General features: G+C 38.4%; 1 protein-coding gene across 1 annotated transcript in view; it reads right to left on the reverse strand.

The window, feature by feature from the left end:
• The window catches only part of KCND2 (potassium voltage-gated channel subfamily D member 2), a 485,880-nt gene extending 470,520 nt beyond the window's left edge, over positions 1-15,360 (reverse strand). The window contains exon 1 of the mRNA XM_021078791.2: positions 12,789-15,360. Within this exon, the coding sequence (XP_020934450.1) occupies positions 12,789-13,903 (1,115 nt within the window). The 5' untranslated portion in view covers positions 13,904-15,360. The remainder of the gene's footprint in view (positions 1-12,788) is intronic.
• Positions 15,361-16,200: the final 840 nt, after the last annotated feature.

Raw genomic sequence — 16,200 nt, forward strand, 5'->3', positions numbered from 1 at the left:
TGTAAATTCATTATGCTTTTCAAAACAAGTGTTTTTTACTGCAAACATGAAAAAAATTACAAGGTTATCTATGAAGGATTGTAAATAATGTTCATTTTGATTTCCATAATTAAGAATTTCCTGAAATGGAAGTAATTTCCTGTTGACATTTATTCTTCTATCCGATTTCACAATGATGTATCCCCTTCTGAATGCCTAAGAGATGCCCTGAAATTAGCACATTTTTTTCTAACTACAGCAATGTTCTGATAAATTGGACAATATGAATGGAAAGGATGTGAATTCTTTCTTGATGGTATATGTTTGCAAAAGGCTATATGCAACATTTTTTAAATACTATGAAATATCAGAAAAATCAATTGAATATCAACTTAAATACTCATTTTTAATTTCACAAAGATGAGTAAAGCAAAGCCTAGTTAGACATGTTCAAGTTTTATGTTTTTCATATTATTGGCTTGGATATGGGTTGGCCTTGAGTTCAAACACATAGTTGAAGTTAATAAAGTACTTCACATTATAAAAATATAAATGCAATGTTTATCAGAGTAAACCTTTTCAGGCTAAGAAGTAAAAAGAATCCAACCATAAGTCAAGTAGTTTAATAAAATGCCAGTTACAATTGCTACAACTATATTGACTTCTAATCTCCAAAAACATCAAGTTATAAGCAATATCAATGGGAAAAAAAGCAATATATCTTGACTTAGCTCTCTAAGTGGTTAATATCTTAATATCTTCAGTTTAACCTACCTCTAACCATATCCACGTCTGCTCATCACTGAGTCCCGCTGCCTCATCGAAGTCATTTTTTGGGAAATTTTATTTACTTGCTTATCTATTTACTTATTTATTTATCCTTAGCTAGTGAAAGTGTCAATCAATGCAGCAACTTTGGAAAAATTTGCCTTTATTGGCAAATTGTAAAAAAAAAAGTTGTACAATCATTCCCATGATCTACCAATCTATATACACAGTTATATACAACAGAGAAACATTTTTACATGTCAACAATTTGCATATCAGAACTCTTCTGAAAAACCTAGAACCAAACCGAATATCATCAACAGAGTGGTTGAATAAACTGTGGTATATTCACACAATGGAATAAAAATTTATATAGAAATGAATTGTAGTGCATGGCAACTATATGGATGAACCTTGGTTATATAACATTACACATGAGAGCCAAAAAGAGTGCATGTAGTATGATATCCTTTTATAAAGTTAACAAATCTTCCAACTAAAAATACAGCTTTTAGAATGATAAATACAGGATACAGGATGATGGCTATCTATAGCACAATGAGACAGAATGGAGAGGAAGTACTTATGATTAGTGGTAGATAAACATCAAAAACATAGCATTATTTTGGTAGTAGGTTCACCTGTGCATATTATACCATTAAAAGTTATTAAATAAATAAAATAAGGAGGATCATGAATGGATGAATGATAGAAGTGAAAAAGGATAACAATTAGTTAAATTCTATGTACCTGGAGTAAAATAAAAGCAATATATTTTGACTTAGCTCTCTAAGTGGTTAGCATCAAAGACTTAAGTCTTTAATTCTATTGAAATGTAACGTCCTTCATGGAAACAACCCAAATGTCCATCGACAGATGATTAGACTAAGAAGATGTGGTATATATACACAATGGAATACTACTCAGCCATTAGAAAGAACAAAATAATGACATTTGCAGCAACATGGATGGAACTAGAGACTGTCATCCTGAGTGAAGTGAGTCAGAAAGAGAAAGACAAATACCATATGATAGCACATATCTGGAATCTAATATACAGCACAAATGAACCTTTCCACAGAAAAGAAAATCATGGACTTGGAGAATAGAGTTGTGGTTGCTTAGGGGGTGGGGGAGGGAGTGAGATGGACTGGGAGCTTGGGGTTAATGGATGCAAACTATTGCTTTTGGAATGGATTAGCAATGAGATCCTGCTCTGTAGCACTGAGAAATATGTCTAGACACTTATGATGGAGCATGATAATGGGAGAAAAAAGAGAATGTATACATGTATGTGTAACTGGGTCACCATGCTGTATAGTAGAAAAAAAAATTGTATTGGGGAAATAACAATTAAAAAAAAAAAAGAAATAGAAGGTTCTTTCTTATAGTTTATCAATTTAGCTTCATTTGAAGACTTCCTGTAAAGTGTTATAGGTATGTGCTTACTACTTAATTTTCCAGAATATTAACTTTCAGAAAATGTGAGGGAATTAGAGGGGTTGTTTTCCCCTTAATAATTCCAGTTATTAAAACAAAATTTGTATATGTTTTTCAGAGTAGAAATGTACTAATCAAACAAGCTTGATAGTATCACTTCAAAATATATTCCATGTTATAATGTTCAATTGAAAAATATTTTAAAATATTATTACATGTGAGCCTTACTGTGTGTTTTCATGCAATGAATAAAACATAACATATTTTCAGATGAAAATATAAATGTATCTTATATTCTGAATTTTCAATTTCTGCTCTTTAGACCAAAACAAGTCAAACAATTTGATATTAGCTTCACAGACTGCTTTCAAAATCACTGACATTAAAAACAACAAAAACAGAGCTTTAGATAACTGTCTAAAATTCCGAATTGAAACTTCAATAATGAATTTTCTTCAGTTTCAGCAAGATTTAACAATTAGTAGATTACCAGGGGAAGAACGATAAAATGAGACAGAATACATGAATTTGATTATCTGAGTTACTAGTTCATAATCCCTTCACTCATTTTTACACATATAACTTATAATCTATGTGGGACTATGAAATATAATCTATATATATATGCATATACATGAATATACATATATACACATACATATATATAATATGAAGTCATTACTAGAGGTTTAATTATATTATAAGGAAACTCCATAATCATCTACAGGCCTTTTTAGCATGCATATATACTATTTGGTTTTGTTTGTAATATTTTATTTAATGATAAGAACAGATACACAGTAGAGAGAGAAATATGGATTTAAAAAAAGACTTTCAATCCATTGTGTTCTAAAAAGCATGAGACCTCAATGGATCCCAGAAATCTAGCTTCTATTCTTCCACTAGCTAGCTCTGTAATTTTTATTTTTCCTAGTTTCCTCAAGTATAAAGAAATTTCTACAAGATGATGTCCAAAGAGCACTGCACATCAACATTCCACGATTTTAATACCTTTATACCAAAGCAGAAAATCAGACATTAGGGAAAGTCCAGAAGTACATTCTTTTCTGACCCAACAAAGTGCCTAAGGTCTATTTCTGGGTTCATCTAATTTAAGAAGAATATAAGCACATATGGTTATCTTTCATTCCAAAAACATCACATTTAATAAGAACTGGAAACATTTTCATAAGTCCCAAAGAGTTATCCAAAATAATATACATAGGGATTTTTCTCCAAAACACATTAAAATTGCTATAGGGTTGGAAAGCTTAACTTCTGTAGCACAATGAAAGGAAACCAGTTCTTCATTCAAAATATATAAAAGATAGCAAATATGAGAGTGTGATTGGCATTATTAACTTCATCAATGCAAAGGATAGGATATTCTAGGACTTCCTTTGTAACAGCCCCCATGAACCCTAGTTTGCTCCATCAGGAATCAAGCCTCTGGGTAGAACTTCTGGGTAGGATGCAGAATCATCTGGAGGGCAAATATTTTAATGAAAACAGCATGTCCAAGTGAGATGTCACACTGGTTCCTTTAGGTATAGGGAGTATTTTCACAAGTGGCTCATCTGGGAAAGTTACGTACATAAAAGATATGTGTGTGTGTGTGTGTGTGTGTGTGTGTGTGTGTGTGTGTATCTTACATGTGTATATATATGTATCTTATATGTATATAACTTTTATATATGTATATAACTTTTATGCTGTTAATTCAATTCTGTCCTCCCAAACCCAAATTCTGTCCAATTATCCATTCATGATTATGTTTTACTCTCTAGAACAGCGAACCTTAATAAAGCATTGCGCCTCTGTTGGTTTTCATTATACATTTGCTACACACAGGGCCCTATTTAATTTGGGTTTAAAAATACATATCCTCTGGTAATTTTCACAGATTTCAAAACACGTAAACCATTTTTACTTTCAAACTCACAAAAATAACAAAACACCTGAAAAAGATATATATGTACCTACTGCAAAATAGAAAAAAAAAAGAAACGAAAATTCTTTAATTAGAATCCAAAACATATGTGAGATTCTTAAACACTAACATTAGAATTGACAACTCTGCAAATCTATATTCAAAATAAAGAACTCTCTTCAGTCATTTCCCAACTAGCTCTATTTCTATAGAGAACCAATTTTGTCTTTTCAGCTAAAATGTGGACTCAATTTTTTCATTTGAACAAGATTTATTTTCGTCAGGTAGCAAAAATTTAAGCATGCACTCATAAAATACCCCATTTTTCTGGAAAATATCATGAATAATTGGATATAAATTTTAAGTTAAGATACGTATAATGGATCCAGCAAAGAAAAGAATTTATATATGGTAAAGAAACTAATGTTAAAAATGGGGATTTAAAATGTTTTAAAGGTGTCAAGGCTTGTGTTCATTTTAATATAGAAACCACACCCTATGCCTGCCTATCATGTTCACAACCGTCTCGTGTCTCTGAAGGATGTCTCAAATGAAACCAAAGTTCTCTACTATGATCTACAATGTCCTACCTCATCTCATCGCAACTACCTTTCAGAGAGTATCTGCTGCTAAGCCCCTCCTTGGCTTTGTGTCAGTTACACCGGCCTTTGGGAGAATATAGCAAGCCTCCTCCCACCTGTAGTCTTTGTACTACTTTTCTCTCAACTTCTAAATTCTTCATCCAGATGTTCACAGGCATCCCTTTGGTCTTTCAGCTGGCTGTCAGCTCAAATACTCCCCTGGGAAAGGCTTTGTCTGTCCCCTATTCAAACTACCACATTTCTTACTCTAAATTATTTTGTTCATAGCACCCGCCACTACCTGGAATTATAATATATATTTTCATTCACATTCCCCCTTTCCTACAAGATACACAGTTCTTAAGGTCTGGAAGGTGGCAGTCATGCTATGGCTGTGGTCAGTGAAAGGTAGTAAGTGAACAGCAAAAGTCTATTAAATTAAATTAAACTCTATATGAGTCACATTTTGATTTCCTGAGAGCATAAGTTACTGGTAAGGTTTGGGTTCCCAAAAGCACTCTCACTAGTATTCTTAAAAGTAAAGAAAGTGAGGAAGATGGAACAATCAGGCCCATGTAAGAGTAAACAAGACAAGACTGTTTACTTTTAGAACAAAACCTTCCCATTCTATTTAACATTATTTCAACTGTCATCACACTCTTTTATGTTGTTTTTTTCTCATTATTAACTTCTGATAACTTACTTCCCATCCTCCCCACACTTTTTATGATTCAGACCTTCTTTACATAATAGACTTGTCAAAATCTCCAATGCAAAATAGATCGCACCACGCCAGGATATGTACCTACATGTATATTTATGTTTCATATACCTGCCTTTAAACCGCTTAGAATGAGAACGTCTTCCTGGACAGAGAATACATCATCCATATGTCATTTAGAGACAATAGTTGTGTTTTTAAACAATTTCATTTTATGCATAACACTTATCTAGTACCTTAGTGTCATCCAGGTATCCAGGTATTTTTTTTACCCATGGGCCCCTTAGGCTACTCATACTTAGATAGGGGACTGAGTTTTAAAGAGAAGGCAATAAATTTCAATGCAGATTCACTTCCACTATACAGTATCTCCATAAGCTTCCTGGAGGCCCCTGCAGTTAGCCAGTCTTCACCAGAAAGCAAACTGATTAAGGAAACAGCCATCAACAGCCATTAATTCTAACCTTTGCAGAGAAGAATGAGTTACAGCCCATCCTAGCGGAAAAAAATAAAATAAAACATTCAAAGACCAAATGTTCAAATAATAAATTTCAAGGTTTTTTTTTTTTAACACTGAACATCAGATTTGTTGAACATAACATCAACATAAGATTAGATTAGTCGATTCTTGCTAATGTTGAGATGGCACTGGTCCATGGCTAAGGACCTCTCCATGGGTTGCACATATCATCTCACACCTTGATTGAATAGCAGCACATTAAAGAGGTAATGAGTCCCCAAAAGGTAAAGACCCAAACCTCAAAAGCCTTTCAGTCTAGTTAGGCAGGCAAGAAGTAAAACCATAAATCATATAAAAAATAGTACTTATTACTAATGTCATGTGTAATTCCAACTATAGATGATGCAGGCTCGGGAGGCTGAGAAGGCTTCATGGAGAAGGTCAGTATAAAGGTTGGCTCTCAAGGGAGAAAACTAAAGGGCAAAAAATTCCAAATGGAATCTACTAATGCAAGGAGAATGGCAAATGTACACAGAAATGTACAGATGGCAGAGATGGCGTTTCACTGCTGGGTGTCTTTTCAATACCAGGTCATTCCTCACACGGTCAAATCTAGCTGCTGAAGTTAGTGAAAGAACAATGTCCATTTCTATATAGATAGATGGATAGATAGATACAGATTCATGCTCAGAAAACAATATAAGACATATGGAGAGTCAGGGGCAGGGGGAGAGTGAAATCACTCTTACAGCTGTGAAGGAAGAATAATACCTCTTTTATCTTTCAGTAAAAGAGAAGTTAAACCGTACAGGTTTTTTTTGTTTGTTTTGTTTTGTTTTGTTTTTTGTCTTTTTGCCATTTCTTGGGCCGCCCCTGCGGCATATGGAGGTTCCCAGGCTAGGGGTCGAATCGGAGCTGTAGCTGCTGGCCTACACCACAGCCACAGCAACTCGGGATCCAAGCCGCGTCTGCAACCTACACCACAGATCATGGCAACGCCGGATCCTTAACCCACTGAGCAAGGCCAGGGATCGAACCTGCAACCTCGTGGTTCCTAGTCAGATTCGTTAACCACTGAGCCACGACTGGAACTCCTAAACAGTACAGTTTTAACAATCCACAGGCCAACTCTTTTTTAGGTAATTCAGGCAAAATAATTTTTTGTTTTGTTTTGTTTTTAGGGACACACCCATGGCATGTGGAGGTTCCAAGGCTAGGGGTTGAATAGGCTGCCAGCCTACACCACAGCTCAGAGAAACGCCAGATCCTTAATTCACTGAGCGAGGCCAGGGATCAAACCCACAACCTCATGGTTACTAGTCAGATTCATTTCCATTGTGCCACCGTAGGAACTCCAGGCAAAATAATAGACTTACTTTGTTCCCCATCTGGCCAGATAGTTTGCCCCCAAGTGGCCTAAAAGTTCATCAGATGAGAACACATGGTAGTGTTCTATCAGCTGAGCACCTCATGATAGACCCTCCTACTGTGTGAATAAATGCAGAGCTAGCAGTGATACTGACGAATGTGGAAAGAGTGAGTCACAGCGAGCAGAACTAGAAGAGAAATGCATTATAATAATGGAATAAAGAACAAATCTATGCCCTTTCTCATCGCTATAGCATCAACAGTAATCCCCAGATAATTATTATGGTGCATTCCTAGATAATGTTTAAGGTCTTTAGGAAAAAAAAAAAAATGAGTTTAAAAAAAAAGATATTTCAGAAAGTACTGATACTTAATAATGTAACTATGAGCAAGTCACGAAAAATCTTGTATGTGTAAAATGATAGATTTTAAATAGATAACAGCTAAGTTTCCTGCCACCAAGAATTCAGAAATTAAGTAATAAGAAATCTGAACATCATCAATTTGTTTTCAAAGATGAGTATAATTGGAGGAAAGTTTACACAAATACAAAATACATGACATCAGAATTAAATGAAGTAAGTAAGTAAGTAACTATACAAATAAAATATGTATAAGACCAAGTTAACCTGTAGTATAAAGGGAAATCCTAAAAAGAAAAAAAAATCACAAGAGATCCAGTGAAAACTAGATAGTGGCCCATTTTCTAGGGTGCTATGCCAAGAGAACACATATCATCTCTTCCTGATATATCTCTCTCTGGCAACCAAGCAAATGCTTGTAGAAAAAAGTAGAAATCTTGGTAAATACACAATTTCATATATACTTTATATTATGTCATTCTAAAAAAGAGGAATTTTCCAGGAGTTCCCTTAGTGGCTCAGCGGTTAATGAACCCAACCAGGATCCATGAGGATGTAGGTTCTATCCCTGGCCTCGCTCAGTAGGTTAAGGATCTGGTGTTGCCCTGAAGTGTGGTGTAGGTAGGTCACAGGAGCAGCTCAGATCCCATGTTGCTATGGCTGTGGTATAGGCCGGCAGCTGCAACTTCCATTTGACACCCAGCCTGGGAACTTCCATATGCCACAAGTGTGGCCCTAAAATAGCAAAAAATAAATAAAAATAAAAAGAGTCATTTTTCTGATACATTGTTGGGAGATTACAATGAAAAACCTTTTTTGCTTTTGTGTCTCTTAAAGTAGCAATTTACCAAAATATTAAAAGTAAAATATAATTTTGAGAGTCACATAAGTAGACAACTACACTATATTTTCTAGAAGCACAGATATAATTCTACCATATTTATTTCTTATGAATGCACACTGTAAATGAAATGAAATCTTCAATTTCCTATATCTGTCCAGAAATCAGATGATGATCTGTGATGTATGAAGTTAAAATCATAAAATTTCATTCTAAACATGAAACTTTACAGAAATGCCATGTAGTATCTTTCTTTCCCATTTGGAAAACTTTGATGAAAACAACTTCATTTTAAAATTGAAGTGGTCTGGACTGCAGAAATAACATTTCTCAACTTCTTAAGTTTTATGTCATGAGTAAATTCAATCGCTGTTTTTGGTTTTGGTTTTTTGTCTTTTTTTTTTTTTTTTTTTTTTTTTTTTGTCTTTTCTTCCTAGGGCACGTGGCATAAGAAGGTTCCCAGGCTGGGGGTCCAATCAGCGCAATCAGCGCTATAGCTGCCTGCCGGCCTATGCCACAACCCACAGTTATGCGGATTCGAGCTGCGTCTGCAACCTACACAGCTCAAGGCAACGCCAGATCCTTAACCCACTGAGCGAGGCCAGGGATCGAACTCATGGACACTGGTAAGGTTCGTTAACCATTGATCCATGACGGGAACTCCCCAATTGCTGTTTCTAAAAAGAGTCTAATCATAACCAAGAATGCAGGTATTGCCTAAAATAATAGCCCCTTGAATATTTAATGCATCTCCTGGTACCACTTCTAATTCACAAGTCATGAACCTAAGGTACAATGGTAAACTGTAGCTGGATCTTGTTAAATATATGTTTGCAAAATCATTTTTGATTACTGATGATTTCTGAAAATTTCAGAAACTTGACAACATTTACATACTACCACCTGAATAAAAAATAACAAAGTGATATCATCGCCTAGAGGTCATAATGACAAGAGTTCCAGGTTCTTACTCCCCCAAAGCAGTTTAGGGCAGTAACTAGAATTTACATTATGCAAAGGAGGGAGGCAGTATTCAGGGCCCCATGCAGGTCAAGAAATATGCTCAGAAGGAAAGGATGAAATGGAAGAACAGATACGTACAGCCATTCAATTTAAACACTGTTTTAAAAAATCTTTCTGACATTCTCTCATTGATTTTTAAAATTATGCTTTTGAGTTTCCTACTTGAATTAATAGTAAAGGGGTAGGCTTAAAAACATATTTTAAAGCATTCATTTTACTGGTAAATTAAATAATTACTTATATAATAAGCATAATTAAAAGAGAATAATGATATATTTGCTATCTCAGGAGAGCGCAAAAATGACTAGATGAATACACATGTAATAGTAAGACAGACCCACTCATTTCTTCAGACCAAAAAAACAACTGAATATTGTCTATAATGACCTGAGAGGCTGCAGATAATTCTGCCAGTCCCGAATTAATAAATTCTTGGCTCTTTCTTCTCATGTAGATAATCTCTGTGTGAACTGGAACTTTTGATAACTACTGTCTAGGATTCCATTCTCACTCCTATTATCATAAATTGATGAACATTAGCTCCATTAAAAATAATAGCCATGTAAAAAGAGCTCATAGAGTGTAATTGGAAATTCCTGGTCATCAATCAGACACAGATTGATTTTAGCTTCAACTACTGCCTAAAAAGTTTGTATCTTATACTTCATCATATTAGGCTACAGTGTAAAAAAAATAAACTCAAGCCATTGCTTTTGTTGAATATATTCTATTCTTAAATAAAGCTGTTGAGTCACAATGTAACCAAAGTTAAGCTACCACAAAGGCAGGAATTGGAAAAAAAAAAAAATCTCTCTCCTAGAAAAGTATAAAACACTATAAATATATTTTGATGAGAAACAGAAGACATTTTCTGAAGAAACTTTATTACATTATAAAGCATATGCTTTGTTAAATGCTCATATATATTCTCCAATAAATGGATTGTATCTCGATTCCAACATTCCTAAATCTAAAAATAGTATGACTGCTATATTTCATCAGGATCATTAATTAGCTCAATTTCCTGAAAATTAAAATTTTCAACCTCAGTGGAACTTAAGTATTAAAAGTAACTCCCATTTTGCTTCCAAGTTCTGAGAAAGTGTATATATTTAATTCTTCTTACATACCAACATATAGAAAATGTAGGCTAAAACAATTTCATAGATTTTACTCAGGTATTATGATTCAGTTTCTTAAATCATTTCAAAAAAAGATAGATGCTTCTAAGGATTTTACTTATATTATAAAAACTGTCTTTAATGGCTAACATTTCCTCATTTTTTTCCTGAAAACAAAAATAAACTTCAAAATAAAATGAAAATTTGCAAGTCCTTTCAGAAAACAAGGTTTAAAATAATACTAACTTCTCATGTCTAGAACTTCCTAGCCAGATAAAATTAGCATCGCATCAACATTTATTTTAATAATGTCTATATTCAATCATATAGAGAGTATAGTATTACAATGACTTACTGATACTTCACGAAAAACTCTGCCACAGACACTACATTTTTAAAAAACAGATCTCCTTTCAATTATCTTCCTTTATTTCCTCTTAACACAGGTTCTCTTTTAATTCATGTGTACTTCTAATTTGAAGTCTTGATAATGATTTGCACTATCCAATTGTCCTTAATACAGATTTCAAATGACATAAAGACAACAAAGACCAAATATATACACACAAACCTCTTGGTTAGATCCAAGTACCTAAATTGCTAAGGTATTTTGCATATTCTTCAAAATGTGTCACAAAATTACCAACAAGATAAAAGGGAAATATAAGCAGCAGGACATAGAATTTTCACTAATTAATTTTTGAAAAGCCACCAGTAGGTCTTCAAAAATACATGAGATGAGATCAAACTCATAAGTCATTATGTATTACTTTACCATAATTTCTTAATTAACTTAGCCAAAACTTCTTCACATATAAAATATTCCATTATTGGCCATATGACAACATGAGAAATTCTGTTCAACACAATATGTCTAATAAAATTAAGTTGACTTTAACCATACTGTCATTTAAAGAAGGCAATTAAATTAGCCAGAAACACAAAATTTAAGAAGCAGCCTTGGGTATAACTTTTTTTCTTACAGCCATTACCAAATCCTCATTGAACTGATTAACTATGCAAGAAAAGCAGCACAAAGCTGAAAAGGACCCTAACATCACTACCTGGCTTATCCAAGAACTCCTAACAGTAAAAGGCTCTTACCATTTTATTTTATTAGATTCTCTAATATATAAATGCTGCTACTTTGCTGCACTTTTGATTAACATTATTAATAATTTCATCTTTCTTCAATCATCTAGAAATCTTCATTCTAGCTTAAATTTTATTTTGAAAAAACCACATTAATACAGAATGTGTCCCTTGGTTGCAGAACACCATTCCCACCGAATAAAATAATGAAGAAAAGAATTCTAGAAGGAAATAGGCTCCCAAATTCTATAATGCAAACAGCACTTAGTGAACATCAAGAGATGCTGCTATGCCTTCTATGTGTATTTAGTGGGCATGAGTCCATTGCCTGATGGGATCTGTAGTTTCTTTAAAAAAAAAAAAAAAAAAAGCAGTGTATGGATAGCAGTCATGTGCTTCCTTATTTGAAACTATGAACCTAGAATCTTAAATATGTTGCAAATATCATTCCACTGCATTTTGTAGAGTTGATCAATTTCAGCCCTGATATTCTAAAACACTGCATAATTATCAGCCATAATTAAAATGCATATGTATATGAATATGTGCATATATATTACAAAATCCTTTGGTAATATCTATAATCTACGTTTTAAAATGCTGTAAAATGAGAATTATGGTTCTCAGATGGAAAAGGACTGCCAAAAGTATTCATATGAAAATAATACTTCAAATATACATGTAAACTTTTCATTGCAATACACTAAAGCACTTTCTAGGCATTTCAATATGTAGTGTGTATTTTCATACCTTTACCTGGACAGAAATTTTGCGTTTTTCATTCATTATATCTTTATGTATTTGTACATCTAATATCGAGGATCATTCCCTATATTCAGGAATTCTAAAATTTCTTTGCGTATTTATCACTTTCAAGCATCAGTACTCAACATTTGCCAGCAACTTCCTAAATACCTCAATCACTATATCATACTCATTTCACCCATCAAAAGAGTTCTTCAAAACCATCTCGATAATACCTTCTTAAACCCACTTAAGAAAGAGAAGAATTATTTCCTCTGAATAATTACATAACCTTAATGGGTCCACAACCACTTCATACGTAATCAACCTCCACCCCGTTTCCCTTGGTGGCACCTACCCTAGTGTTGTCATGGTGACGATGGTGTACCAGAAGGCAGCAGGGATGCTGGTGAACTTGCTGGCCGAAGACCCCTTCTCTGCGTAGAACATAACTGTAGCGAAGATGATGATAGCCATGGTGAGAGAGAAGAGCAAGAAGCCCAATTCCGAGGCACAGCTCTTCAGCGTGTACCCCAGGATGCGCAGGCCTTGAGAGTGGCGGGAAAACTTAAAGATCCGGAAGACCCGGAAGACTCGGAGTGTGACAAAGGCGCCACTGACATCCTCATTGTCCGTCATCACCAGCCCGATGTAATAAGGCAGGATGGCCACCACGTCGATGATACTCATGACGCTACGCACAAAACGGTAACGACTGGGTGCTGCCGCCAGGCGAAGCAAGTACTCAACCGTGAAGATCATGACGCAGGCTGTATCCAGGCAGAAGAAGGCCACCGCATACCGTTCCCCACAGGGCAGTTCTTTAATGTGACCGGGACTAGACCCACACGGCACTGTTTCTACCACATTAGCGATGACGGACACAGCAATGAAGAACCCTGTGACATAGTAGAACACCAGGGCCATCGTGCTGGTGTGGGGGTTCTCAAACGCCCGCCAGACCCTCTGCCGAGCCGTCATAGTGGGCAGCGTGCTCTCTCCGGTGTTGTCGGTGTCAGCATCATCTTGAAGACGCTCCGCGTTCTCTCGCCTCCGATCCTTGTACTCCTCATAACAGCAGTCGCCAATAATTTCTGGGATGAGGCCAAAGAAGGCCAATTCTTCATCATAAGCTGAGATGCATTCATGGCGAGGATAGTGGAGCTTCCCAGTGCGGTAGAAATTCAGGATGTGGCGGAAGATGTCTGGGTCACGGTCAAAAAAATACTGCTGAGTCTCTGGATGGTAGAAAAAGTCCCTCTCAGAACTGCCCAGCAGAGTGTCTGGGTAACGTTCCAGAGTGTCCTGCCATGTCTGGAAACGGGTGCCACTCACATTCAGCACAATTAGGGCATCCTGAGTCCTTTTCCTCTCCTGCCTTGGGGGAGCTGGCATGGGCCCCGAGGCCACAGGCATCCACCCAATGGCCGCTGCCCTTGCAAAGGGCAGCCACGCTGCTACCCCCGCCGCCATGGTTCCTTCAAGTGGAGGCCAGAAGGGCACGCAAGCCTCTACAGTGGGTCACTCAAAGTAGCCACAATCACCCACTTCCTCCCCTCAAACAAATTACTAGTGAGAAATGTGGTCCAGAGAGATCACCCCTATTCCAAGATAGGGCTCCCTGGTGAAGTCACAGTTTGCAGAAGGGCAAGCTTCCCTCAAAGACAGGTATTTGGAGTAACAGGGGAAAAAATACAATGTCCTCAGAATCACCCCGACGGAACCTTATCAAAGCTTTTCCAGCAGTTGGACCAGGCCACCCCTGGCACAAATAAGTACAAATAAGATGACTTTAGATACCGCAATTTCTTCAAACAGGTGTCTTTGATTTCTCCCCTGACAGTCTGGATAATGTGGGGTCAGTATGTGTCGTGTAACAGAGAAGAGACGAAGGACAGTCAGTGGTATTCTTTTGACGAATTAGAGAGCCCTTCCACCTTCCCTTTTAGCTGTTTCAAACCTTCCCTTTCCAAGTGGCCCTTCCCGCCAAAGGAGTCTCAAAGAGGCGACCTGTTGTTGTAGCTTCCGAGATGCGGTCACAGCCGCTGCCCCATGTCTCTTTGGGAGCCGGTCGCCGTCTCTACTCCTCGGGCCGTATTTGCAGAGGTGCTGATGCTGTGCTGTGGGCACGGCTGGGGGGCGTTAATAAATCCTCCTTCCCTCCATCTACAAGCACCCCCTGTGTCAGCCAAAAACGTTCGCCCAACCTCCCCTTGACTCTCTTTTCAAGTTCAGCTCAGGTATAGTGTGGCAGTTACAGAGCCCGGGAGCTGGCAGCCGCCGCGGCAACGGCGGCAGCAGCCTCTGCTTCCGCGTAGAACGCGCCTCGCCCGCGGTACATACCTGGCAAAGTGCGCGCCGGGGCTGAGTTGCATAGAGACTTTCTCCTCGCCGTGCACCCGGAAAGGGAAAAGCCCAGAAAGCAGCTCGCGAGCAGCCGAATCCGATGCGCCGGGGGAGCATAAATAAAGCTCAAGCGAGCTCTTCTTCCCCTTCCCCCATCCTTCCGTGCCTCCCTCCTCCTTTTCACCTTCCAAAAGCCAGGCGCAGGCTAGCAGAGCAGCAGCAACAAGTTCAAAAGGTGCGGGGGAGGCGAGAACGGAGGGGACTAGCTCCTGCCAACTTACTGCGCCGCGGCTGTCGCCCGGGCCCGAGCGGCGCGGTGCGGGGTTGCGGGGCTGCGGGGCTGCGGGGCGGCCGGGCGGGCGGCGGCGCGGCGGGGCCGGAGCCGGGGCGGGCGCGGGCAGTCACCCGAGCGCGGAGGCAAGAGGCGCTCGGCAGCGCGGGGGCGCGGGAGGGCTGCTAGCTGCTTCCCCGCCAGTGGGTGGTCCTGCATCTCCCCGGGCTCCCCGCACCGCTCTGCTCGTGCGATCAACAAATAAGGAGAAAATAAATAAATAACCGCGCGCACGCCCCGCCACGCGGGTTATGAAAGGCGTCTCCTGCCTTTCCCTCAGCTTGACCTTTCTCCGCCCCCGCCCCCTCGGGCTCCTCTCGCTCCACCCCAGCCACCCACCAGCCCCGGCGCAAAATGTCACCGAGGGAGAGCATCCAGGTGGATCTGCCGGGAGGAGAAGGAGCTTCGTTGAACAAAGGGAAGCTTGACGCGCTCGGCTGCGGTGGTTTGGTGGAGGAGAGAAGGAAGGGGACCGGTGCCTTGCTTCTGCCTCCCTGGGTCCCGGTTCAAGGCGAGCGTGGGAAAAAAAAAAAAAAAAATAGGAAGGAAAAAAAAAAAAAAAAAAAAGCGAGAGAGGCTGGGAAGGAGGGTGAGCGGAGCGGAACGCGCAGGAATTGGTTGTCTTCTGGGGTCTACCGGGTAGCAAGACCTGCAAAGCCCCACGGCGGAATTTTTAAGTGCTTTTTCCTCTTTCTTTTTATTTGTTCAGACCAGATGTTAACGTTGCAGAAGTTAATATGTCCTCGGTCCAACTTGCGGAAAAGTCAGACAGTCTCCTTGGTCTAGGTTTTTCCACAACTCCTTTTCCCGTCCTTTGCAAATGACAGGAAGGATTTAGAACCCTTTTCTAAATGTCAGCGTCAAGGGCCGTGTGTCTCCGTAAGTGTGTGTCCCCTTCATTCTCCCTGCATATGTCTGCGCACATCTACAATGGTTAAAGTAGTTAAAGGTGTCCCTGTGAGGGGTAAGTGATGCGAGTGACTAGGAAATTGTCGCGGCCAACCGTTTTGTTTTTCGTGTATCCGGCCAACCGTTTTGTTTTTCGTGTACCCCGCCCCCCAATCATTAGGAATCTTCCTTAAAACCAAACGTG

This window comes from Sus scrofa, chromosome 18 (assembly GCF_054392235.1).
Source record: "Sus scrofa isolate SSC_HxYL_T2T_F1_AM1 chromosome 18, Sscrofa_HxYL_maternal_Yorkshire_Landrace_v2.0, whole genome shotgun sequence".
In the NCBI taxonomy this organism is placed as follows: Eukaryota; Metazoa; Chordata; class Mammalia; order Artiodactyla; family Suidae; genus Sus; species Sus scrofa.